The sequence below is a fragment of the Zootoca vivipara genome, chromosome 4 (assembly GCF_965207765.1).
Source record: "Zootoca vivipara chromosome 4, rZooViv2.hap1.1, whole genome shotgun sequence".
Taxonomy (NCBI): Eukaryota; Metazoa; Chordata; class Lepidosauria; order Squamata; family Lacertidae; genus Zootoca; species Zootoca vivipara.
This window is the reverse complement of record NC_142587.1, coordinates 78,411,749-78,436,439: the sequence shown is the minus strand read 5'-3', so window position 1 is coordinate 78,436,439 and position 24,691 is coordinate 78,411,749. Positions and strand designations below refer to the sequence as shown.

Sequence of the window (24,691 nt, the reverse complement as noted above, 5' to 3'; positions counted from 1 at the left end):
CTGGCCCTATAGTAGTGGGGAGGAGGCATTTGGACTCTGTTTCAGGAACCAATAAAATCTTGTTGCAGCACTGTTCACAACATCCCTATGTTTAGAATAAGAGGGGGGGGGATTCCATCATTCTGCATGGTCAGAAACCCAGTTGCAAACTCACCTAACACCATCCAGATAGCAAATCGTATCCACGTGCCACCATCCAGCTGCATCATGAGATAAACATTCACAAAGATGCTCAAGACTGGAAGGATGGGAAGAAAGGGGACCTGGAAAAAGAACAGAAACCAGGTTGTTGTGCCTCTGGGTGGAATTTCGGGACAAGCCAGTTCCCCAACACCGTGCTATCGATGTGTGGTCACACAATCCATTTGTGACGACTGAGCCTCCTTAATCACACTGCCAATGGAGGGGCATAGGAAAATATAATTTGCTTTCAGCTGGTACCTAAAATCGGCCCTGGAAAAAATTCCTTAGCAATTTGCAAGAGCAATAACGTCATCCAGGAAGTTCCTCTGGAAATGGAATTCATCTCCGCTGCTAGCTTAATTTTCTCACTGTCGGTGGCCTTCCAGATGCTGTTGGAGCATTTGGCTTTACCATTTTATTTCACGTCACCTTTGCTTTAAAAAATAAAAATGGAAAAGCCATGTATAAATTTTAAAACTAGTACTTAGTCGGGGGATGGGGTATTTGGGATACTCTCTCTTTTTTAGATTATAAAAGAAGAAGCAAAGGGTACTAAAAATCCCCACCACCCCCTTTTCAGGGTTAAAAGTCTGTAGAAGGTAAGAAGGCCGAAATACAAGTTTGGTGTGGCTTTTCCCCCCTTTTTTGCGGCTCAGTGAGAAGCGAGAACAAGAACTCCTTTCCAGGGGTTGCATCTCAAAGTGTGGAGCTGGTGCTTTTGGAGATTATGCTGAGATTGCCAAAAAAAGAGAGAGAGATGCAGCCTTGCATACCCTCTGCCTGGCGGCTATTAAACATAACTAGACAGATTGCTAGATGAGAAGCAAAAGAAAGGAATATCAGGAGTGGTGAAGGTCAAGCTGGAGGTGCACACAGCCAATCTGCGTGGGAAAGTTTGCTCTGCGCCTCCTCTCCCCCTGCCCATGCCTTGCTAATTCCTGCCCTTCTAGAAAAAGCAGGTTAACCTCCATTAATCTCTCTTTCCATGCATGGAGCCAACAAAGGCTCCGACTGCTTCCCCCCTTGCATTCCTTGCAGACCACTTGCCTTAAACGAGAGCTTGGTTTTACTTTCAGGTTGTCTCCAGATAACCACGGTGAAGAAGAAGCAGAGGAGGAAAACGGCCACAAGCAGAGCAATAGCCCACGGGGTCCCGTTCTTCAGAGCATCTTTGCCAAGGACAGTCCAGCTACAGAAGGTGACGATTAGAACACCTGGCAACAAGACACATGGAACAAATGTTTTCCGCGCTGATTTGGTGGCGGGAGGGAAAGACTGAATACAAAAGCAAAGGTAACTTTAAAATCAAGCCAAGAACTGTAAAATTCGTAGCAAATGCAGCGGTGCGCTGCAAGGTTCTGTAGTTTTGATCCTAAATCTGTGCATGCACAAAAATTATGGGGCAAGTCTGCCCCTGTTCCTTTATGTTTCATCAATAGATGCTGCAAGTTAGTAGACGGGTCAAATGCATTTCCGACTCAACTCTCCACCAGTACAATCTTATGTCCCAATCCAACCAAAGGAACACGGAGCTGATTCGTTCCAAGTCAGATCAATAGTCCACCTAGCTCAGGGTTCTCTGCCCAGACTGGCAGCAGCTCTCCAGGCAGCTCTATGTGGAAATTCAGGGGATTGAACCCGGGACCTTCTGCACGTAAATCAGATGCTCTATTACGGAACTATATAGCCTACAGGCTTCTATACGCGCAGCCAACACGGATGCCAGTTCACGTCTGGCTGCTCATTCAGAACCATATTCTGATGCTCTTCCAAGCCCTGGGGATTAATCTTCTGATACAGACTGGGGTGCACAAAATTAGATGGCTGTGACTAGAGTTCACAGGCCATAAGTGTGCACAAACTCTCTTAACCATCCCCAAAGCTGGTGTCACTGTTGGACCAGAATACTTCACCAGCCTCAACTCCCATCAGCCAGCAAGTTCAGTGGTCAGTTGTTATACAATTAGATTTGGAGGGTACCAGAAAATTCTAACGGAGAATTAGGTCCTGGCAAAGGATCTAAAAAGTGGTGGCTCCCGATATTTAAACAAATCCATACATACGCTAGGTTTTATGGGAGTTTTGCAAGTCAACCTTATGAAACGAAGCTGCAGCTGCATGCTTTATACAGAACTAACCACGCTATCAATGTCACATGTCCGGAGAAAGGCCAGAGCAGAAATTAATAATTGCACACATGCAGCCAACTCTTACCTATGATGCAGGAGGAGACATTGACTACGGACCCAGAGAGTTTGGAAGGATCAGTATTTTGGGGGCGGAAAACAGCTTTTAAGGAAAACTTCTCCCCCTTTTCAGGCAGAAAGGCGGTCTGAGATTCGCTGGTGCTCACAGACTCGTTGTTGTCTGCCTCATCATTTGTACTAGCCATCTGGTATGCCAAGTTCGGCTGCTCCGGTTGGTACCTAAGAGAAAAAAGGAATTGGGCCACATTAAGCACCATCCTATCACCTGTAACTATAAGGGAGTCTCACCCAATATGTTTTCTTCCCAAACTGATTCCCGGGCACTGGAAACAATGACTCTGAAGGAGAGGGTTGCTAAATACCACTTAAATCTTCTAAGCCAGTGGCTGTCTAGACTCTAGAATATTGATCAGTATCCCCAGCAGGGAAGAACACACAGCCCACTGTTCGCACCTACAAGCTGCAGGATTGGGCCAAGGGTGAATGCGACACTCGGGGTGGGGGGCGGACTAAAAAAGGTGATACATCCCTGGCCTAGTCTAATGAAGAGTTCAGGAGAGCTCTGAAGCTTTTGGTTGGCCTAAAAAAACACACACACCATTGTCCCAATTTTGGAATTTTTAAATAAATAACACCTGGAACACTCGAGAACCATCTTCTGCACACCGTAACACAGAAACGTTGTGCCGTACCTTAGTACCAACACGCAGGCAGCCACCAAGGAGTAAGCAAGAAGCGTCCCAATAGACATAAGGTCTACAAGATCCTTTAGGTCCAAGAGAAAGGCCATGACAGCTGGTGGGAGACAAAGAAGACACAGATAATGCAGTGGGGTAAATCCATTTCATATATAAGACTAGTTAGCCATGACAGTTCACTCCTTATTCATACTTTCACTCCAAGCAACCCAAGAGAAATACAGGAGTCCCGTGTCTTGCACTGCATTTAAAGAAGCGTTACATAGAGGCCCAAGAGAAGGCAGTGGAGATGACCACAACAGTTCTTCTCCCTGCCCTAAAACCCTGCTCCTAAAGCAGGGGGCATTTTGTATCTGTGGAAGCACCCTGTGACTTTTAGAAGCCTGATTTTCCAAACAAATAAATATGAATACCAAGGCCAGCATTAAAAAAAAAGAGCATTTAAACCCTGGAAGAGATTTGCTCGTCCTGTTTTCACAAACAGCAGCAGTCTGTTGAAGGCTGCTTCTTAAACAGAGGCTCTGCTTGGCAGAGGAAACAGCCAAAAAAAAAAAACAGTAAGAGAAGCTGTGAGTACATGTGGGTATGTTTTGTGCTTTATTTGAGGAACTAATGGGAATGTGCTGAGGACTGGGGTGTTAGCTCGATTTGCTCATTTTAAAACAGGATTAGCTACTCAGTCCTTTCTTCGGGGATCTTGGGGTCTCACCTGCAATAGCTCCTGACGTTATTGTAGCCATCATTGGAGTCTTTGTCCTCTCATTGACACGAGCCAAGAACTTGAACAGTAGTCCATCTTCTGCCATAGCGTAAATAACTCTTGGCATTGGAAACATGGACCCAAGGAGACTAGAAAGAGACAAGGGCGTAACCTAAGCTCATCTTGCATTCACGAGGCAAACTGTCACTGTAAAAACAATCCAGCAATAGAGTCCTCATCTCTACTTGAAGGGAAATTACTTTCTTTAGGAAACCAACACCAGCACCTAAATAAGGGATTTGTAATTTATCAGGCAATGGAAGACAAAGGAAAAGTTCTGCCATCTTGCAGTTGCGAGGTCTAGATGTTTCTCCTTCCTTCCCATTCCCAAGGGCCACAGGATGCACAAAACAGCTTTAGAAACACCACGTATCCCAACTTATTCTAAACCCACTTAGCCAGCCATATAAGCTGAGCCTTTAAGCTCCTACACAGAAATGGTTCATTTTTGACTCCATAGCAAGGCTGGTGTTAGGTCACTGCCCTTCGATCGAGTCACACCAGTGACCCTCTAGCTCAGAATTGTCTATGCCAGTGTTCCTCAGCCTTGGGTCACCATATATTTAATCTTAGCCAATGGCCAGGAATGATGAGAACTGTAGTTCAGCAACATCTAGGGAGTCAAGGTGGAAGAACATTCATCCATGCTGGCGACCAGAAGATCTCAAAAGTTTTCAGGCGGGGTTCTTCCCCAGCACTGCTGGGAGATAACAGGGAGAGAGTATCTTACAGGCAAAGGAAGCACTCCTGTATCACTGAGCTACAACCCTCCACCTATCATGGAAGGGATTTTTTAAAAGCCCCCCTCTCTCTCTGTCTCTCCCGCTCCCCACAATCTGCATCTATGATATTGTGAAATGAAGCCAAGGAGAACACAAGCAATCTCAAAGGCTATTTGTATTCTGGGCATTTACGTCTTAGAACAGGGCAGGTGAGCACAAACCCCACTGAGCAAGTAGCAAAGGAAGCCCCCAGCATCTTACCTTGTGGATAAGGCACAGAGTGAACCAACAGCCACTGCATAGTTTGCACCATCCCATCCCACATACTTAAAAGCAACAGGCAGGGGGCTGTTTTTATCTAACATGTAGTAAGGCATCATGAGGGTAAGAGCAGCCGACACACCGAAGTATGCAACAAAGCAAATCAGAAGCGATGCAACGATTCCTATTGGAATTGCTTTCTGGGGATTTTTCACTTCCTCACCTACGGAAAAAAACAAACAGCCACAAAGACTGAAAATGTTATTACAGAAACAATGAATGGGATCAATCCTTTCTTTTAGCTGTTATCTCCCCCTTGCAACCCGATGAAATAATGGGGTGGGAGGAGCTGAACCTATATTCTCCCTCAATTCAAGGGTTGCCAAGAAGCTTCAATTGCAGGGAGTTTTTGAAGTGGCTGTTTACTTGCTAAGATGCCATTTTCTCTCTTGTGCTTTAAAAGATTATTTTGTAGAGTCGAATTTTTAGCTTTATTATAGTTGTGTATATATACACCCAGGTGGCACTGTGGGTTAAACCACTGAGCCTAGGGCTTGCTGATCAGAAGGTCAGCAGTTCGAATCCCTGTGACGGGGTGAGCTCCCGTTGCTCGGTCCCAGCTCCTGCCAACCTAGCAGTTCGAAAGCACGTCAAAATGCAAGTAGATAAATAGGAACCGCTACAGCGGGAAGGTAAACGGCGTTTCCGTGTGCTGCTCTGGTTCGCCAGAAGCGGCTTTGTCATGCTGGCCACATAACCTGGAAGCTTAAAGGCACTAACATAACCCAAATTTTGCAAGAAGAAAAGCTTAATTAAATCCACATAGTTCCATATTCTCCTGCCAACCTAGCAGTTCAAAAGCATGTCAAAGTGCAAGTAGATAAATAGGTACTGCTCCGGCGGGAAGGTAAACGGCGTTTCCTTGCGCTGCTCTGGTTCGCCAGAAGCGGCTTTGTCATGCTGGCCACATGACCTGGAAGCTATACGCCGGCTCCCTCGGCCAATAATGCGAGATGAGCGCGCAACCCCAGAGTCGGTAACGACTGGACCTAATGGTCAGGGGTCCCTTTACCTTTATATATACACCATTGTATTGCCTTACCTATCAAGGTGTCCCAAACTGTTTTACAACAAAATACACAATCTATGAGAAATTCAATATGAAAAAAATATTTTCCAAGATATTTTCTCCACCCTACAACTTTTGTTGATATTTATCAACTATGTGAGCTAAACGTATTTGTTTTGTTTCGTTTTAAATGGAACCTAAGGTCTTCTAAGGCCCAGATTGGCAAATTTAGCCTTGTGGGATCTACTTTGGGTGCTGCTGTTTTTTACCATAAGCAGCTGGTACCGGGTGCAAAACAAGGCTGGTGGTGTTGGGGGGCAGAGGGAGAAGAGGGACAGTTGCAGAATGGTGTCTCTATGGATTAAGGCAATTAACTAAGGCAATACAAATCTACTGAGGTGCAGTAGATCAGCATGAAGACAGGCCAATGGCAACCAATTTATGCTCCTATTTTGCAAGTAGGGTTCATGGAGGCTGAGAGAGAAATTATTAATACAGGGCCAGATTCTGAAGACCAGCTTTCCACACCACCCCCATCACTTTTCACTTGCTATTGTGAAACAACAGAGAGCTGGAAACCCTTGGCAATCTTCAGTAAATTGCCAAGAGATATTATTGGTAAATCCAAATTTACCTTCTGCCCACCCACCCCTGTTCTAAGGGAACACAATCATTTAAAAAAGCATTTCAGTGAACTCATTCACCTGCAGGTCATATGGTGGTCAACAGCAACAATCTACTGTGCATTTTATTTAAAAAAAATAAGGTTTAATAAAGCTGTTTTCATAATATAATAAGATAAAGGAAACTAATCTAAACAAAAATAAAACCAGAGAAAGAAAGTGAGAATAAAATGCAGAGTCCTCTCTCAAAGGAAGCTCTTAACCCTTGTCTCAGACTGTGCAAAATTCAACTGATTAGTTGGCATGGTCTACTATGAATGCAGTGCTATGCATTCTTCCCCTGGGAAGTGTCCTACTGAATTCTATGGGGATTACTCCTGAGTAGACATGTAGTGCAGGATGGCACTGCACAGCGATAATCAAGGGAGGCTGAAACAAATGATAATGACTGCAATTTGGAACTCCTTGAGGTGCCAGCTATTGGGCATGTCACACAGATGTACTGAATCCTTTCTCCAAACTAATTTGATGAGAAAGAAAGTTAATGAACTCTTCTTCGGATATGCATGTAACCTATTAAGCAATTAAATAGAAACCTTATTTCCTTCAGTACCTAAAATGGTGTAATCATACTGACATTTTGCAATATGTGCGTTTAATTCAGTTGATGGAATTGCCTTTTTAAAAAATGACAACCATATTGCATGATATCTAAAAATAAAAGCAAGTGGGTTTTTACATATTGCAGAAGAGGGGTTATGATCAGATTAAGAGATTAATGCTTCATAGGCATCTAGAATACGGCTCAAAAAAGCATAATTGGCTATAATTCTGCAACTGGAGATAAACTCATCAGAGGTCAAGTTATCATGCACAACTTAGTAAGTCCTGATCATCTCCATTACAAAGGACCAGACACAGGACATGCAGGAAGTTCGTGTCACAAGGAGGCGTTCATGCAAACATGAGATCACATACAGCATGAAGGTCACACTTTACCATTTGATTCTGCTGAACCCACAGACTAACCCTTAACATCTGATGTGGATCTACAGGACTTTGCTAGTTTTAAGTCCACCTAACATTATAGACTTGTAAGGCTAAATCTCCTCCCAGAAAAGGAGACTGCATTGAGCGCCTATTGAATCTTGCAGTGAGTGAGTAGTTCACTTTTACTGCATTCTTATGATAAAGAAAGAACACAGTGGAAACACTGAACTGGTGTATGCTGTCGAAATCACCTGACATTTCACTCTTCTTCTGTTCCTGCCTTGCTGCTGAGAAACAAGCCATAGCCTGGCTTGTCATGTTGTCCATACCTGAACTTGTGGCTTGCTCCTCTCCCATAAAACCACAAATGGTATCCAAGAGCTCTACTCATTCACATTAAGCCACAATTTATTTCAACTGTAGTGTGATGTGATGTGTGAACCAAGTCACAGTGGCCTAAACTGCACAAGGAAGTTGGCAGAACTGAAACAAAAGTCAACCTTGACTAGAAGGAAGGAAGGAAGGAAGGAAGGAAGGAAGGAAGGAAGGAAGGAAGGAAGGAAGGAAGGAAGGAAGGAAGGAAGGAAGGAAGAGGAAGGGTGACAGGAAGACAGACTAGAGCCTTGGGGTGTAAGAAAAGGTCAAACTGAAAATATTTTAGGCTTTTTTTTGTCATTTAGCCCTTAACTTATCAACTCTCCGTGGCAGCTGCATGATATAAATCAGTGAACTTTACCCAGTAGTTTGACGCAGAAGACCCACTGAAATCAATGGACCAATATTAGACATATCCACCCGTTTAAATAGTCTACTCTGAAACTGGCTACAGCTCAGTACAATTAAATTAACTGAAATTGTACTCAGATAGCCATGAAAACCAGGCAGGTTGCTAGCTTTATGGAAAGAGATAACACGTGTGTACCAAAAAGTATATTTTCTTGAACAAAAGAATATATACCCCAGGCAAACTTTGGTGTATCCTGGCCACATCTATGCCTTGCAGAAGAGGCTTCAGCACTGTAGGTGCTCTGAAGAAAGGGGACACATCTTCTGACTGGCAAGGCAATGGTGATGTTCACAGGTAATGATTTCTGGCGCATTGTGGTTTGCCATGGAAGAGCACTATGCTGCCATCTGCTCCCAAACAATAATCCCCGTTTTGGATGCAGCAGGAAGTCAGAACTTCCTGATATATTTATCCCGCTTGCACCAGGGAAGGCGGGATCAGGCAGAGAGAACTAGCACCGTGCTTGTTCCACAGTAAACCATGGTAAGCAAGAAACCCTTGCTTACTGTTGTGCGCAAGCATGGCTGGAGTGTTTAAAACCACGACCACAGAAAGGCAGCCGATTTGGAGAACATAATCAAAAAACTGTTTGCTTTGTTTCACATATTTAATGTAAACAATTTCTTTTTTTAAAAAAATCCCTTTCCCCAAACACTGAGTGGGTGAACAAGAAGTGACTGTTCTTTGTTAAGTTATCACCTTCTGATCCCTTGTATAAAGTACATTTAGTAAACAAAAGCAATTAGATAAAAGACAATCTATCAACCAGAAGTTCTTCAGCTATTACTTTCATTCCTCTTTGCAGGACTGCTGCGGCTTATGACACATGACATTGCTAATGAGGGAATGTCTTCCTTTGCCCCCGTTCCCCAATCTTTGTGCTCTCATGATCAGCAACATACAAAGGCGGCCAAACTGTGGGCAGAATTCATAATGAAGAACAGTGTTTATTCACTGTGAGTCCTGGGTCCTTACCTGTGGTAGCAATGCAGTCAAATCCCACAAATGCATAAAAGCATGTTGCTGCCCCCGAAAGAACTCCAGAGAATCCATAGGGCATAAACCCACCAACGCCATGTTCTGGAATGGTTTCACTAAAAACAGGCAACAAGAGATGTAGGTTATTCCTCTCAAGACTAGCAGATTCAAAGGACAGTTTGCAACACATTGTTGATTTCAAGAGGAAGAATTGCCCCCACAAGACATGCAGTTGACACATCAATGGTCCAGGTGAGGACTACTGCCCTCATGTCCTGATCTGGGCTTCCCACAGGTGTCTGACTGGCCACTATAGGAAACAGGATAGTAGATTGGACATACTTTTGGGTCCAATCCAGCACAGCTTAACTGCCATGGCGTCCCTCAATGAATCTTGAGAACTGTAGATTGGTAGAGACACTTAGATCTGTATTCTGCCCACTCCGACCCCTGTCCAAAGCACAGTTCCCAGAATTCCCTGGGGCAAGGCACTGACTATTAACGTTTAAGCCATTTACAGAACTTTGGGGGTTCTGTACCCTGCTAAATGCACAAAACCTGGAGATTTGAGATCACCACAAACCACAGCATATGAAGGCTATAATACTCCCAGTGGACACAGGAAATTATATTAAAATCAGTGGGACTTACTTCCAAGCAGGCACAGAAAGAGTTGAATAACACATTTTGTTATTATTTGGTTATTATTATTATTATTATTATTAACTACAAAACAGTTAGGCTTAGTTGCAAAATGCTTTTGAAACCATTCAGAAGTTTTTTTCAAAAAGAATTTTTGATTTCCTATTGTTAAATCTGGCAAAACTTTGTAAGTCACAGAGAAAATTTGAAACATCTGACTGCTTCTTCAGATGTTTTGGCCAAAGGATGCAGAGCTTAAATTCACAAAGAGCAGTGCAAGAAAATCAAAAGGACAGCTCAGAAGTCCTTCACTTGGACCAGCCTCCCCCCAACCTGGTACCCTCCAGATGTTTTGGACTAGAACAGCCCCAGCCAGCACAGCTGGGGCTGATGGGAGTTGTAGTGCAGCAGGTTGGGGAAAGCTGGCTTGGACCCTAATTCTGTACTCAATAATTTTAGCCTGCCAAGGCCTTCACTAGGAGGCCCAAAATAATCATATGCAGTTGCCAGAGCGTTTGTTCCTAGTTCATTTTGTTCCAAGTAGGCTCAATGTTTTACTATGTTCCTTTGTGCATTCAATAGCAGAGAGCTTTGGCTCTGCGCTGCATAGAACAATCTATACACAAACTGTTCGTGTTGAACAATTCTGCCCTGCAAAAAAGGAATTGCGGCTCCTTAAAGACTAGCAAGTTGGTTGAAAGTGTCAATTCCAATTAAGCAATGGCCACTTGACTGTATTCCACCCTCAGTCACTTGACAGGGACAGAGAAACTTCCCCCCATAATTCCCCCAGCAATGACTTGTCATAGCCACATGCTGGCCGTGGGCAGGGAACAAAGTCAGTGGCCAGTGGAGCAACGCCTTCTCTCTCTCTGCCATCCCATTCCGGTTCAACCATGGTTCTGAACCAATCACTTACAGAGGCCAACCATTGCGTGAAACCCACACGGAGAAACGTTCTATCTCCTGGATGGACCCATTTCTTTTCAAAAACTCCATGCCTCATCCAATTTAAAAGGCTATATTCTGTTTCCAAACGTCACAGACATGCTTAATTAACTCAAGCATAGCCAAGAGGCATTGCTACGTAAATATAGCAACAACTCCTAAATCCAATTATGCAAGGCTGGGTGACAAATGCCCAACAGATGTACTTGGAAGGATTCTACTGCACAGCCCAGAATGAAATTGCAAAGCATCTCTATATGGCTGTCACCACTATTCCTAAGCAAACGAAATGTTTCCCTAAAAGACAAAAGTGGAGGAAAGTGCAAGCAGCAGGCGTGAAAGGAAGGCGGCATTACATCACCAACCCCTCAAGATATTTATTTATAGAAGGATTTGTGCACTGCCTCTGGAAATAATAATAATAATAGAATTTATATACCACCCTATACCTGTAGGTCTCAGGGTGGTTTACAGAATAAAATCAAAATACAAACCCACAAAATCCATAACCAAAATAAAAACAACCACCCAATAACTCCCCCCTTTTTTAAAGAGCATAGGATGTCAATCAAATCAACCAAAGGCCTGCTTAAAAAGGAACCTTTTTGCCTGGCCCCTAAAGGTGTATAATGGAGGCGTCCGTTGAACTTCCCTAGGGAGAGCATTCCACAGATGGGGACCCACTGCAGAAAAGGCCCGTTCTCATGTTGCCACCCTCCGGACCTCTCAAGGAGGATGCACATGAAGAAGGGCCTCAGAAGATGGTCAGAAGATATAAAACAGTAGAACTAAAAACAACCATCGCAGCAATATATCCAAACATTTAAAACATGGGCCAGTTAACACACATGAAGAGCAGTGCTATATAAAAGCAGCATCGTAGATCAGGCCTTACTCCTGGCGGTCAAACTCTGCAGAGAAGCTCTGATCCTAGGAGACAGGGCAGTGGCCGCTGTCCTGAGCCAGGACAGACAAAAGGCACTCTGTGTGCCCTAGCACGGTTGAGAAGAACCCTCACAGTGTTTCATAGGAGATGGTAAAAGGAGGAGTCCTCTGCTACTGGAAATATCGAGGCAGACTCATAGATTGAATTTCTGAAGGATTCTAGCTCCCTCCCCACAGCACAGAAGCAACATTCTAGAAGGGAGGTGGTAGCTTTTGAAAACGTTCCCAAGTCTAACTTCACATCTGCTGTTAATGGGATCGTTTTGCAGTCTAAATTTGCAGTCCTGCAACCCTAGTTCCGGCATCTTGCTTAATTTTGAGAGCAAACTGAACGTGCACTGAAAGGGGCCTACAAAACTGGGTCATACTTCTGGCTAATCCACTTACGAGGCTGCCGCCACAAAACTCCCTGGATAAATGCTTCAGGGTTCCCAGCTGAGCAGGTATGATATGTATGCATCACCTCCCAATGGCCAAGTTGGTGGAGGCTCAGTAACGGTTGATAAACTAAGGTGCCCTGCACACATACCAGCAAACAGAGGTAGTGTCATCTCTCAAGCCTGACACCAGATCAGAAATCGTTTCAGGAGGGGCACCTCATATGTGAACCAGCACATATTCTACTTCGCTTAAGAGAACCGAATGGATGCATGAGACGGGCCCACACTCAATATATACTTTCTGCACGACTACACAAATAAGCCTACAAACACGTGTTACTGCAGGTTAAAATAAAATTGAACCTACTTGTGTGAAGGATCCGTGATGTTTTCTGGGATCTGCCAGTGTTTAATCGATCCCTTCACAAACCCTGACACTATCACGAAGCCCAAGACAAGGACGTTGATGCAGGTGAACACTTTGTTAACCATTGCAGATTCTTTCACACCAAAAGTTAGAAGTCCTAGAAAATGTACAGTGGGTAATTAGACAAGCTCTATCAACAGCAAAGGTGTTTTGTCTCTAGAAAGATCAGCGCTTCCATTGGTGCACAATTTGCCATGCTGCTAACACGTTACATTATTTTTAGCACAGTGAGTTGTCCCAAGGCTCGATTCAGACATTACAAGCAAATATACAGTCTTGCGGTCATAAACATGCTGAGCTCACATGCTCCCTCTTACTCCTGTTTGCTTCGGTTCTTCTCATCTCTTCCTCCTCATTTGCAATAACCATCCTTCCCCACAGAAATTACAGAGGAGAGGGGCATACGAATCCCACCCTTGGTATTTTTTTTGCCCGGGCTTTCCGTGACCTGTACAATCAGAACCTGATCTGTATGTCTGAATCCCCTAATCCCCGTTTCATTGGTTTTAGGCTGCGTTATTAATGCCATTGTTTCTTTAAAAGAACTGTACACCACTTAAATACTGTGAAAATATTAAGCCGTTTATAAATGGTTACAAACAAATCAATAAAATCTCATGAGAGGTTCGAGAAAGAGAAACAATCAACCAGTGGATGGAGCCATAGCAAGTGTCTCCCAGCCGGTGGTGCTTTGCCACTTAACAAGGGAGGATGGGGCAAGGCAGTGGCCAAACAGGGGCTGCTTGGGTCCACCAGTGGGAGCATCAAATTGTCTCCTCCAGGGCATCTCTTCAGTCTTGGCCACGTCCCTCCTGGAAAATGGCAGCAATGCTACTGGCCCAGAAGCTACTGCTGTAACTCCTCCACAGAAGTTTCTGCAGCCCTCCAGATTTTTTAGATCAAATCCCATCAGCCCCAGCAAGCATAACTAGTGGTCAGGGATGGTTATAACTGCAGTCAAGCAACACCCGGAGGGCACTAGGTTGGGGGACGCTGCGTATGGCCACAAACTAGAGGGCCTACACAAGAAGCTCCAGGCATAAAAAAACCAGACTTTGGAGGCTTTTATTTTCCACAATAGCAATCCACTCATAAGTTCGACTGGGCCACTGTTCCACAAATGCCAAAATATACCAGGGAGAAAATTAGTTTGTGCAGTTTCATATCCAGCACATTTTACATGTGTCTTCAAGGCTGGGTGGCTTCTCCTTTTTAAAAAGAATAAATTCTGCGCTCCCTAAATAAATAAAGTCCATACAGCGTTTTACTGTTTTGACTCTTGTAAGATAAACAGCCATCCACCAGGATGATGGCAGCCTGTCTTCTTTCCCCACATCTTCCTGGCTGGAGCTCTATAGGAATTGGCAGACTGTTGAAGTTAACAAGTCCAAGTTCTTCTGCAGCGTTTGAAGACTTCCAGCATGCCTCCTCCTCCTCTACGGTAATGAGCATTGTTGCTGCCTGACTTCCATTTCCACTTAAGCACCTACAGCGCCCTTCTTTTCTCAAAGCAATTTCAAAGGGAAGGTGGCCGCTGCAGTCCTAACTCTGCCAGCTTTCCAACAGGTCAACCCGACACTCGAGGCAAACAAAGCAGCCTTTGAAAACAAGGCCAAATTATAGTTAGGGTGTTTGCTCTTCCTGGGATTGCCAACAAAGAGAATGCAGAAGGGTAACAAATTCTTAGTCCAGAAAAACTTCCCAAACCAGCTTTCTCTCTCTGTCTTACCTGTTAAGATCAGGATAATGAAAACAGAAAAGACGTCTGGGTATTTTGCTAGATAACCAGGAGCGTTCATGGACATGTACTGTTGGAAGAACATTCCGATATGCTTGCCTATGAGTTCGTCAAACGTTGCGCTCCATGCTCGGGCCACACTTGATGTCCCTGTCAGAAAATACAAAATGGGAATTGCTTAGTTGCTTATTCAATACCACACTATTGTAATTTGTAAACATAAAAAACCACAATTGGCTATGTGGTGCATTCGTAAATCAAAGAAATTAACAGTGGAAGGTTGGGGGCAGGGACTTCTAGCGCTGTGGTTTGTATTCTGAAACTACACAGGGACTGTCATCAATCCTCACATGGATTCTTCAAGATGATAATCCAAAGCATTAGGTTCAGGGATTGGGGATCGTTGGCAACCATTGCTATGCCCATTCCTCAAGGCTGCCATGTACACTTGCTTCCATGAATATACAATAAGCAATGGGGGAAGCTCTTTCCATCAAAATTGCCTTTGCTTGCTATGCAAATACTCATATATATAGTCATTGATTTATCGGCAAATCCTTTCAAAGACTTCTAGCAGACGAGTTCCATATGCTTAGCCCCATTGACTTAATTCAATTCTGTATCCTCTGCTCCGGAATCTATTGAACAGAATGTTGTACTCCATTCTGCTACTTGCCTCCAATTCCGTAGCAAACATTATACTACTCCCATCAACATGTTTGCAGCTCCGGGGGGAAGCGAAATAGCTAAGGCACCTTACCACAAGCCCATCTAACCTTGCCCAAGAAATATTCTTCTCAAGAGCAGCATAGTATACAGGGGCCAGGGGCTATTCAGAAAACTCAAGAGAGTGTGGTCCACAGAACTGTGGTGAAAAAGGGTAGTAGGGGCAACAGATTCTACACCACAAATTCATCTCTCCAATATGGTCTCCCCATTTCAAAAGTTAACAGGGACGGAGTGTGAGCAGACCACATAGGAACAACAGCCATGCTGCAGAGCCCATGGGGAAAAGTTTGCCTTTCATCGCAACACAACTGCACAGATAGTTTTGCTGTACTGTTTTTAATATTCGGTTGGAAGCCGCCCAGAGTGGCTGGGGAAACCCAGCCAGATGGGCGGGGTATAAATAATCATAGAATCATAGAGTTGGAAGAGACCACAAGGGCCATCCAGTCCAACCCCCTGCCAAGCAGGAAACACCATCAAAGCATTTTTGACATATGGCTGTCAAGCCTCTGCTTAAAGACCTCCAAAGAAGGAGACTCCACCACACTCCTTGGTAGCAAATTCCACTGCCGAACACCTCTTACTGTCAGGGATTATTATTATTATTATTATTATTATTATTATTATTATTATTATTATGCATAGGCTGGAGCATTAGAAAGCAGTCTTAGGATCCAGGATTTTAGTGCCTGAGGGAGGAAAGCAAGAAAAGCTGGTTGCACGAGGAAACAAGGCAAGACTGACCACTTCTTCTCAAACCAGTGCTGTCCCACCTTTACTGTGGCCCAAATTACTGACTTCAGGCAACTGCTATAGCCATGCAAGCATCAGTTATTTCCACTGGGCTAATGCGCTCAGGTCCATCTGTGGGCTTCTATTCCCACCATCCCTGACCATTGGCAATGCTTGCTAGGGCTGATGGAAATGGGATTGTACAACAATTCTTTATTTTATTTAATTCCTGCATTGCAGGGGGTTGGACTAGATGACCCTTGGTACACCTTCCAACTCTACAATTCTATGATTTCATTTAAAAAAATTATACTGCTTGACTATAGAAGGGGGAAACCTCAAAGCAGTTTACAATATCTAGGTGGCTCCATTTTGGAGGAAGTGATCTAAGAAGCTGTCAGGTTTCTCGGTTCTATAACCCAGATGACTACATGAACGCTATGGGCTGGGACTAAGATAGATTATGCATAGTGCTAAAAATAACACATTTCACCCTTCAGTATACTGTTTGTGAATATTCCCTGTCCACTCGTGGAATGCACATATCCAGTTCTTAAGCTACTAAACAAAGCTTTGAGGGACTGCCTAAAAGGTCGGTAGCCGTGTTGGTCTGGCGTAGTCGAAACAAAATAAAAAAATTCCTTCCAGTAGCACCTTAGAGACCAACTAAGTTTGTCATTGGTTTGAGCTTTCGTGTGCATGCACACTTCTTCAGATACTAAAAGGAGGAAGTTATGGAGAGGGCCCATTCTCTGATCAACAAGAGTTGTGTTTTGCAACATTTATAAACACCTACAAAAGCAAGGAAATTCCTTTAAATGATGTGCATGAAAACCAAGGAGATGTAAATAAATAGGGAGCTTTTGAAGTTCAAGATACATTCCCCCCACACCCTTCCCTACAACACCACTCCTATTTCTCTCCTTAAACAAAGTCTATCCTTAGAATGAATGCATGCTGTGCTTCAGCAAGTATTTAAAGAAATACAAGCAAAACATTAATATCTATCCTCCCACCTTCACACACACACACACACACACACACACTCTGAGCTAAATGCCTTCTCCTTGCAACAAAAACTGCCCACTGGAAGACTGTACTAAATAGCTTGGATATCATCAAAGACGAACATTGTTCAGCTACATTCCAGGAACTGCCAAGCAAAAACCTGCTTTGAGCGGATTTCAAACCACAGTCGCTATAATGATGCAGAAGTCCCTGAAGGTGCTGCTGGGTAAGTGATGCAATGTCAACATGTTAAATTAATCTTGCTGTCTGGGCATAAAAAAAGAAGTTGTTCTAAATGAATATGAGGCAATAAACACCCATTTCCCTAGGGACACTACCACAAGGAAACCCAATTCCTCAATGTTCAACAAAATAAATTGATTAAATCGCATGAACTGTACAAATATTTGGTCTAATAAAAATCAACAGAGCTTCACTGATGTATTGGAGACAATCTACACTTCCAGAATAATTATGGAATACTGCCTTATTGGGACTGTGCCATTTTGGCCTGTAGATTGGGGTGGGGGCGGGGGAATCACATTCTTATTTGCTGCCTCTATTTAAAAAATGGTATCTTCTAAAACACACATACACAAAACCCGTAGTACAGGGGTCAGCAACCTTTTTCAGCCGTGGGCCAGTCCACCGTCCCTCAGACCATGGGGTGGGCCGGACTATATTTTGAAGGAAAAAAATGAACGAATTCCTATGCCCCACAAATAACCCAGAGATGCATTTTAAATAAAAGCACACATTCTACTCATGTAAAAACACGCTGGTTCCTGGAACGTTCATGGGCTGGATTGAGAAGACAATTGAGCCACATCCTGTCCACGGGCCTTAGGTTGCCTACCCCTGCCTTAGTACATCAATGGAAAAGGCCTGGCTCCCTCCTGAATGCACCAGTTTCCTATGCACCAGAATTTTTATATAAAAATGCATTTAAGCATGCAATGTCCTCCTACTAACCGGGCCTTAATTTTCACTCACCCTGTTCATTCTAAAGCCCTATTAATTCATAGAATCGTAGAGTTGGAAGAGACCACAAGGGCCATCCAGTCCAACCCCCTGCCAAGCAGGAAACACCATCAAAGCATTCTTGACATATGCCTGTCAAGCCTCCACTTAAAGACCTCCAAAGAAGGAGACTCCACCACACTCCTTGGTAGCAAATTCCACTGTCGAACAGCTCTTACTGTCAGGAAGTTCTTCCTAATGTTTAGGTGGAATCTTCTTTCTTGAAGTTTGAATCCATTGCTCCGTGTCCGCTTCTCTGGAGCAGCAGAAAACAACCTTTCTCCCTCCTCTATATGACATCCTTTTATATAATTGAACATGGCTATCATATCACCCCTTAACCTTCTCTTCTCCAGGCTAAACATTCAAAAGGATGTGCAGGGCATGCATGTGCTAGCAGCCACTCCCCAATGCTCCAGTACACACCAGGCACACCCTCTGCTCCCCAAACCCTTCCCGTAAGCATGCACACACAACCTCCCTCCAGCATCAGGGGTGGAGCAGACATACACCTGCTCCCTTCTACGGTACCTAGTTTAAGGCCTCATGCATTCCAAAGAGCACGTGAATAGGGCTTACGTCTAATTAACTTCCTAGAGCACTTTGCGTCCAACCCCCTTAAACTTGAGCTGTATACAGACATTATACTCACAAGTGAACAGAACATATGAGACGCATCTGCTAGCACCAGCACCCCTGTCGTCCTACACAGGGAAACCATCTCCAGCAGGGAGATGTAGGCTCCAAGTAGCGCAGTATTATCCAGGCAGTCTCCATGACTACAAGAGGCTCCCTGCTGCAGACAGCCGTCCTCCACCTGATGGCGAGGATGCTCATCCACCATCTCTCCCCCCCTTGCATGTCCTACATAAGAGCATAATGCCCGAATAAGGCTTCTAGGACTCAACCTACATTCTTTATGTACATCAACTTTCCTCAACCATAGTGCCTTCCAGATGTGATGCTGGGACTCCCAACTCCCATCATTCCCAACCACTGGCTAGACTAGCTGGGGACGATGGGACATGTTAGTCCAGGGGTCAGCAAACTTTTCCAGCAGGGGGCCAGTCCACTGTCCCTTAGACCTTGTGGGGGGCCGGACTATATTTTGAAAAAAAATATGAACGAATTCCTTTGCCCCACAAATAACCCAGAGATGCATTTTAACTAAAAGGAAACATTCTACTCATGTAAAAACATGCTGATTCCCGGACCATCCACGGGCCGGATTTAGAAGGTGATTGGGCCGCATCTGGCCCCCGGGCCTTAGTTTGGGGTCCCCTGTGTTAGTCCAACATCACCTGGAAGGCAACAAATTGGGGAAGGCTGGTGTGCATCACGTTGCTGAGATGTTCCCTAGGTTCCTCACAAGAGCCGGTTGATAGGTGGTCACTCAAGTCTGTTTCTGCACTACTCTGCTGAGTCCTGGCTTCCCTTAAAAACAGCACCTGCTGACTTCCAGAGAAGTCTCAACCGCATCCAGACAAGTCAGGTGGGGTGAGATGTATTTACCTTAGAACCCACCCAGACCAGAACGTGGGCACTTAAAACATAAAAGTATATTTAATTGCTCCTGAGCAGGAAGTTGTTAGAGACAACATTCTTATAGTTCTCACTTCCTGGCCTAACGTATTGTCTGATCTCTTTTTACATAGGCTTTCATTATCCCTTTCATCTCGCTTCCTCTCTGCCTGCCTCACAGCCCCCCACTCCCCATTCTGCCACCAACACCCTCAATCTGACACACACAGCTAACTCCACCCAACACTTCCCTGCTTTTATTATTCCACCCACTCTTCCATCAAGGTTATATTTTATCTTTCGCAAGTTATTTCCTCCGTAATAAAGCACACAGACACAATGCCCTCCCTGCAGTCTTCCTACCAGGGCCCTGCCTCTGCATTCTGAAAGTGGATGAGGCAAGAACATGCAGCTGCCAGAAGCAAGACCTTCACACCACTTGATCTCCAGCCTAATGATGGAAGGAAGATGGGATACAAATGCAATAAATAAATGGGTTCAAAATCTCTACATGCTTTTACATAGAGCTGAAAGGCAACTCCGGATTTAATTATGCTGCAGAAAACAAAACACTGGCAATTTATTTCTGTGTTTTCTGGCTTGATTTTCACTACTATCCTACTTTTCTTCTTTTTTTGTAAGCAGCTTTGAGTTTCAGAAAAGCAGCATGGCAACATTTTAAGCAATCAATCAATTAGATGCCTGCATGATGGTGCATGTTCGTTCACATGTGCTCTGTCCCCTTATCAGGTGGTCCCTTTGTGGATTCTGAGAGCACCAATTATCTAACTAAGAGGAAAAGAGGAATCGTTCCAGATTACCGGTAAGTCTCCCCAACTCTTCAAATTGCTGGTCAGGAGGCAAAAACGAGAGCTTGCTTATGTGAAATCAATTCAAAAGAGGAACAGTAACTAAAGCTAACGGGGGGATTTCCACAGAAAGATGGGAGCAACAAGCCTTCCCCCTTTTCAAGTTCGTCTCCCAACCAATTATCTAACTAAGAGGAATCGTTCCAGATTACCGGTAAGTCTCCCCAACTCTTCAAATTGCTGGTCAGGAGACAAAAAACGAGAACTTGCTTATGTGAAATCAATTCAAAAGAGGAACAGTAACTAATGCTAACAGGGGGGTTTCCACAGAAAGATGGGAGCAACAAGCCTTCCCCCTTTTCATGTTTGTCTCCCAACCATGAAAGAAACTGTGGCCCAATCTAAACACCTGTAAGCCTACTTAAGTGGGTTTAGATTACAGCCTTGTTATTTTCCTAGTGAGAGTGCTCCTTCACTCACTATCCGAGCCTGAGTCTGTTACAGAGTCCTGCTTATTCAAATATATTGCACATTTCCTATTACAACATTGTGACTTGCACAAAGCACTTTGAACTCTCAAAAAGGAAACTGCAGCTGTAAACAGGGTATGAAATACAGTTTTTCACAGATCCTACTGTGCATTTTGCACAGTATAATTGGAGCAACGGCACAAAAAATTACCCACCGATGACATAGGAGAGAATTAGGTTCCATCCCGTGATGAAGGCCAGCAGCTCGCCGACTGTCACATAGCTATAGAGATAAGCTGATCCAGTCTTTGGGACTCTGGCACCAAATTCGCCATAGCAAAGTCCAGCCAGCACAGAAGCCAGAGCAGCAATCAGGAAAGAGATGACAATGGCAGGTCCTGCGTTTTCTCGAGCCACTGCCCCAGCAAGAACGTAGACTCCTGCCCCAAGCGTACTGCCTACGCCAAGGGCAACCAAGTCGAAGGTGTTGAGGCATCGCGACAGCCGGCTGGCATCACTTGTGCAGTCCACCACTTTCCGACGAACCAACTGCTGTCCAAAACTAACAAGTCCCTTGCAGACCATCTCGTTGATGAAACCTGGAAGGGTCAGGAAACGGAAGGAGAGAGAACGTGCAAATAAATCAGTTATCAGTATTTGAACCTTCAAAGTGGTATTATGCAGAAATAGCTTTGTTTTGGCTGTGGTTTTCTTTCTCAAGCTCCACAATTCATTTAAAATAAGGCCTCCCAAACAGTAGCAGTCCATACGCCATCATGCATAAAACAGGATATGCACAAACACAGAAGTCAGTCCACTGGTCCATTTAGCTCAGTACTGCCTACACTGACTTGCAGTAGCTCTCCGGGGCTCCCAGTCCCACCTGGAGACGCCAGGGACTGAACCAGGCCACATTCTGCACAAACTCCAATTTCCAGATTACTTTCACAGGCAGAAAGTGCATCACAATCACCCAAACATGAAGTTACCAGAGCATAAGTCATCATGACTAGGCTATCTCTGTCCAGCAACACCTGTAGCTACTCCATGCCACTTGAGGTCACCTGGGCCTCCAGGGACAAAGCTGGATCAAGGAGTATCCCCTGACTAAACTACCTGGTCTTTCAGGGGGAATGTAGCCCCATCCAGAACAAGTTGCCTATTCAATTCCCAGGCCCAAGTACTACCAAGGCACTGGATCCCTGCATTGTCAGGATTCAGCCTCAGTGACGAAAAGAGAAAAAATTATGGCTAAAACTGCATTTGATGTTTTGCTTTCCATCACATTGAGAACCATTTTTTTTGCCAAATAGTAACCAGTCTCACTTCTGGGAAGTTCTGGGCACTTAGCCCACAACCCAACACACATAGCTCTGTGCTGAACTGCGGTCCTTGTCTTCAAACAAATGTTCTTGCTTAGTTAGGGTCAGCCAATGCTCTGTAACTTATGTGCACACACATAAATACACACACAAACCAGCTGCAGAAAGCTGCTACCTGGACAAAGGATTACATTGGGAGATAGTATGCTTCTGAATACCAGTCACTAGAAACTGCAGGAGGGGAAGAGTGTTCTGGAGCTCAGGTCCTATTTGCTGGTTTCCCACTGGTGTCTAAATTGCTCTTCCAACCTAAAAGTTTGAATGCCTAGAGATTTTCAGAAGCAGAGGAAGAGTAGGAGCAAGATCGAGAGAGGATTATAGAGTGGTTTTTCTGTGCTTTGCATAGCCTTTTGGCCTTCCCCATTTCTAGTAGAAGAACGCTAATATGGAACGAGGTAAAGGTAAAGGGACCCTTGACCATTAGGTCCAGTTGCAGACGACTCTGGGATTGCGGCGCTCATCTCGCTTTACTGGCCAAGGGAGCCAGTGTATAGCTTCCGGGTCATGTGGCCAGCATGACAAAGCCACTTCTGGCGAACCAGAGCAGCGCAAGGAAACGCCGTTTACCTTCCCGCCGGAGCAGTACCTATTTATCTACTTGCACTTTGACATGCTTTTGAACTGCTAGGTTGGCAGGAGAATATGGAACTATGTGGATTTAATTAAGCTTTTCTTCTTGCAAAATTTGGGTTATGTTAGTGCCTTTAAGAAATGCAGACATCAAATAGTGAGATCAGGAAGGGTGAGGCTAGACTGCCAGTTCTGAGTCCCAGTCACATCATAGGACTTTGAGGCCTGTTGATTATTCCTTCATTCAAAACAAACACAAATCCTAACTTTTCATCTTCTTTTCTAGCAACAGCAGATTATTATTTTTTTGCAGGGGGAGGGAATCTGACCTTCAACAAAGATAAATGCTTTTTTTTTGTTTAATGTAGGTTCCTCAGTGAAGAGGTGACTAACTTTTTTCCTAGTTAGCAACTTCCCCCCTGCATGCTTCCCTCTTACAATCAAGAATGCGGGAAGCAGATTGTTTTTCCAAGAAGTGGGTTACTTTGAAATGCTGCTTATTTCAAAAAGAAAAAATGTTCCTGCATATGCAGGGGTCAGATCTTCCAACCATGTGGAGCAGATAGATAGATAGATATAGATTAGATATAGCGTATCCATTTATTGAATCCAGAAACCACATTCGATTGGCTCATTTACCTGCCCCCATGGCTACAAGCTCAGCCTGTTCTGCCTAGCCCAATATATTCATCACCAGAATGTAGCTGTATGGGTTGAATAGCTTCAGCCAGGCCATACATATACATATGCATATACATATACATATACATATACATATCATAGCTGCCAAGTATCCCGTATCCGCCGGGAAAACCCCTTTTTTCTCACCGTTTCCCGGCGGCCTCCCGTTTAGCGGAAAATCCCGGTATTGTCCCTTAAATCAGGATACTTGGCAGCTATGAGTGGAGGAGAATGCAACCCTAATTACCCGGCCATTTTTCTGGTGCCGCTTGCCCTTCTATGGGCACCAGAAAATGGCGGCGCCGGTGCCGGAAGTCGCTTCCGCGCATGACCGGAAGTTGCGTGACGCGACTTCCGGTGGCGCTTCGCCCTTCTATGGGCATCAGGAAATGGCGGCGGCGGCGGAAGTCGCTTTTACGTGTTTCAGGTCATGCGCGGAAGCGACTTCCGGCACCGGCGCCGCCATTTCGATATTTACGACCCGGACTTGGCAGGTATGATACATATACATATACATATACATCAGGGAATGCGGGTGGCACTGTAGTCTAAACCACTGAGCCTCTTGGGCTTGCCGATCGGAAGGTCGGCGGCTCAAATCCGCACAACAAGGTGAGCTCCCATTGCCCTGTCCCAGCTCCTGCCAACCCTTTCAGTTCAAAAGCATGCCAGCGTGAATAGATAAAAAGGTACTGCTGCGATGGGAAGGTAAACAGCGTTTCCATGCACTCTGGCTTCGTCACAGGGTTCTGTTGCGCCAGAAGCGGTTTAGCCACACTGGTCACATGACCTGGAAAGCTGTCTGTGGACAAACACCAGTTCCTTCGGCCTGAAAGCGAGGTGAGCGTCGCAACCCCATAGTTGCCTTTGACTGGACTTAACCGAACAGGGGTCCTTCACCTTTAACCTTTTTTACATCTACATGAAACCAACAGAAGCAAGGAACATTATCTCTGCAACGTCTGCTGGCTTAAATGCACTAGCATGTAAATTTCCTGTGGGAAATTTAATAAAATTCTGTTAATATGTATTTCACATTTCCTGAGGTACTTGCACTATGCCAAACGACACCGTACGTACAATAGATACTACTGCTTTCTTCAATACCTATGGGTATATTTTGCCTCTCCCTCTCTCCAGTTAGAATGCTCAGCATTCATCCCTCCCTCCCTTCAGATTTGAGCCAACCATTTACAGTATAACTATTCTGACCACATTCTTCTTTGAACAGGACCTCCCCAGCAGCTCTGCAGCGATTGCAACAAACCACTCAAATTGCATCATCATCGAATGCCTCTTTCCTGCAGTGCTGGCAAATAGGCTTGAGTGACAGGCTTTTGTGTGTGTGTGTGTGTGTGTGTGTGTGTGTGTGTGTGTGTGTACCCACGCACCTTACATTTTAACGGTATTT

At 44.5% G+C, this 24,691-nt stretch overlaps 1 protein-coding gene across 2 annotated transcripts in view; it reads right to left on the bottom strand.

Annotated features, from left to right (window-relative positions):
* Window positions 1–24,691, bottom strand: part of SLC7A1 (solute carrier family 7 member 1) — a 41,256-nt gene that overhangs the window by 2,176 nt on the left and 14,389 nt on the right. For both annotated transcript variants that reach the window (XM_035114950.3, XM_088668247.1), the window contains exons 2-11: window positions 20,863–21,246; window positions 14,350–14,508; window positions 12,561–12,717; window positions 9,276–9,394; window positions 4,832–5,054; window positions 3,798–3,937; window positions 3,083–3,185; window positions 2,398–2,609; window positions 1,231–1,397; window positions 155–263 (exon numbers count right to left, since the gene is read on the bottom strand). In XM_035114950.3, coding sequence (XP_034970841.1) covers window positions 155–263; window positions 1,231–1,397; window positions 2,398–2,609; window positions 3,083–3,185; window positions 3,798–3,937; window positions 4,832–5,054; window positions 9,276–9,394; window positions 12,561–12,717; window positions 14,350–14,508; window positions 20,863–21,232 — 1,759 coding nt within the window. In that variant the 5' untranslated portion in view covers window positions 21,233–21,246. The remainder of the gene's footprint in view (window positions 1–154; window positions 264–1,230; window positions 1,398–2,397; window positions 2,610–3,082; window positions 3,186–3,797; window positions 3,938–4,831; window positions 5,055–9,275; window positions 9,395–12,560; window positions 12,718–14,349; window positions 14,509–20,862; window positions 21,247–24,691) is intronic.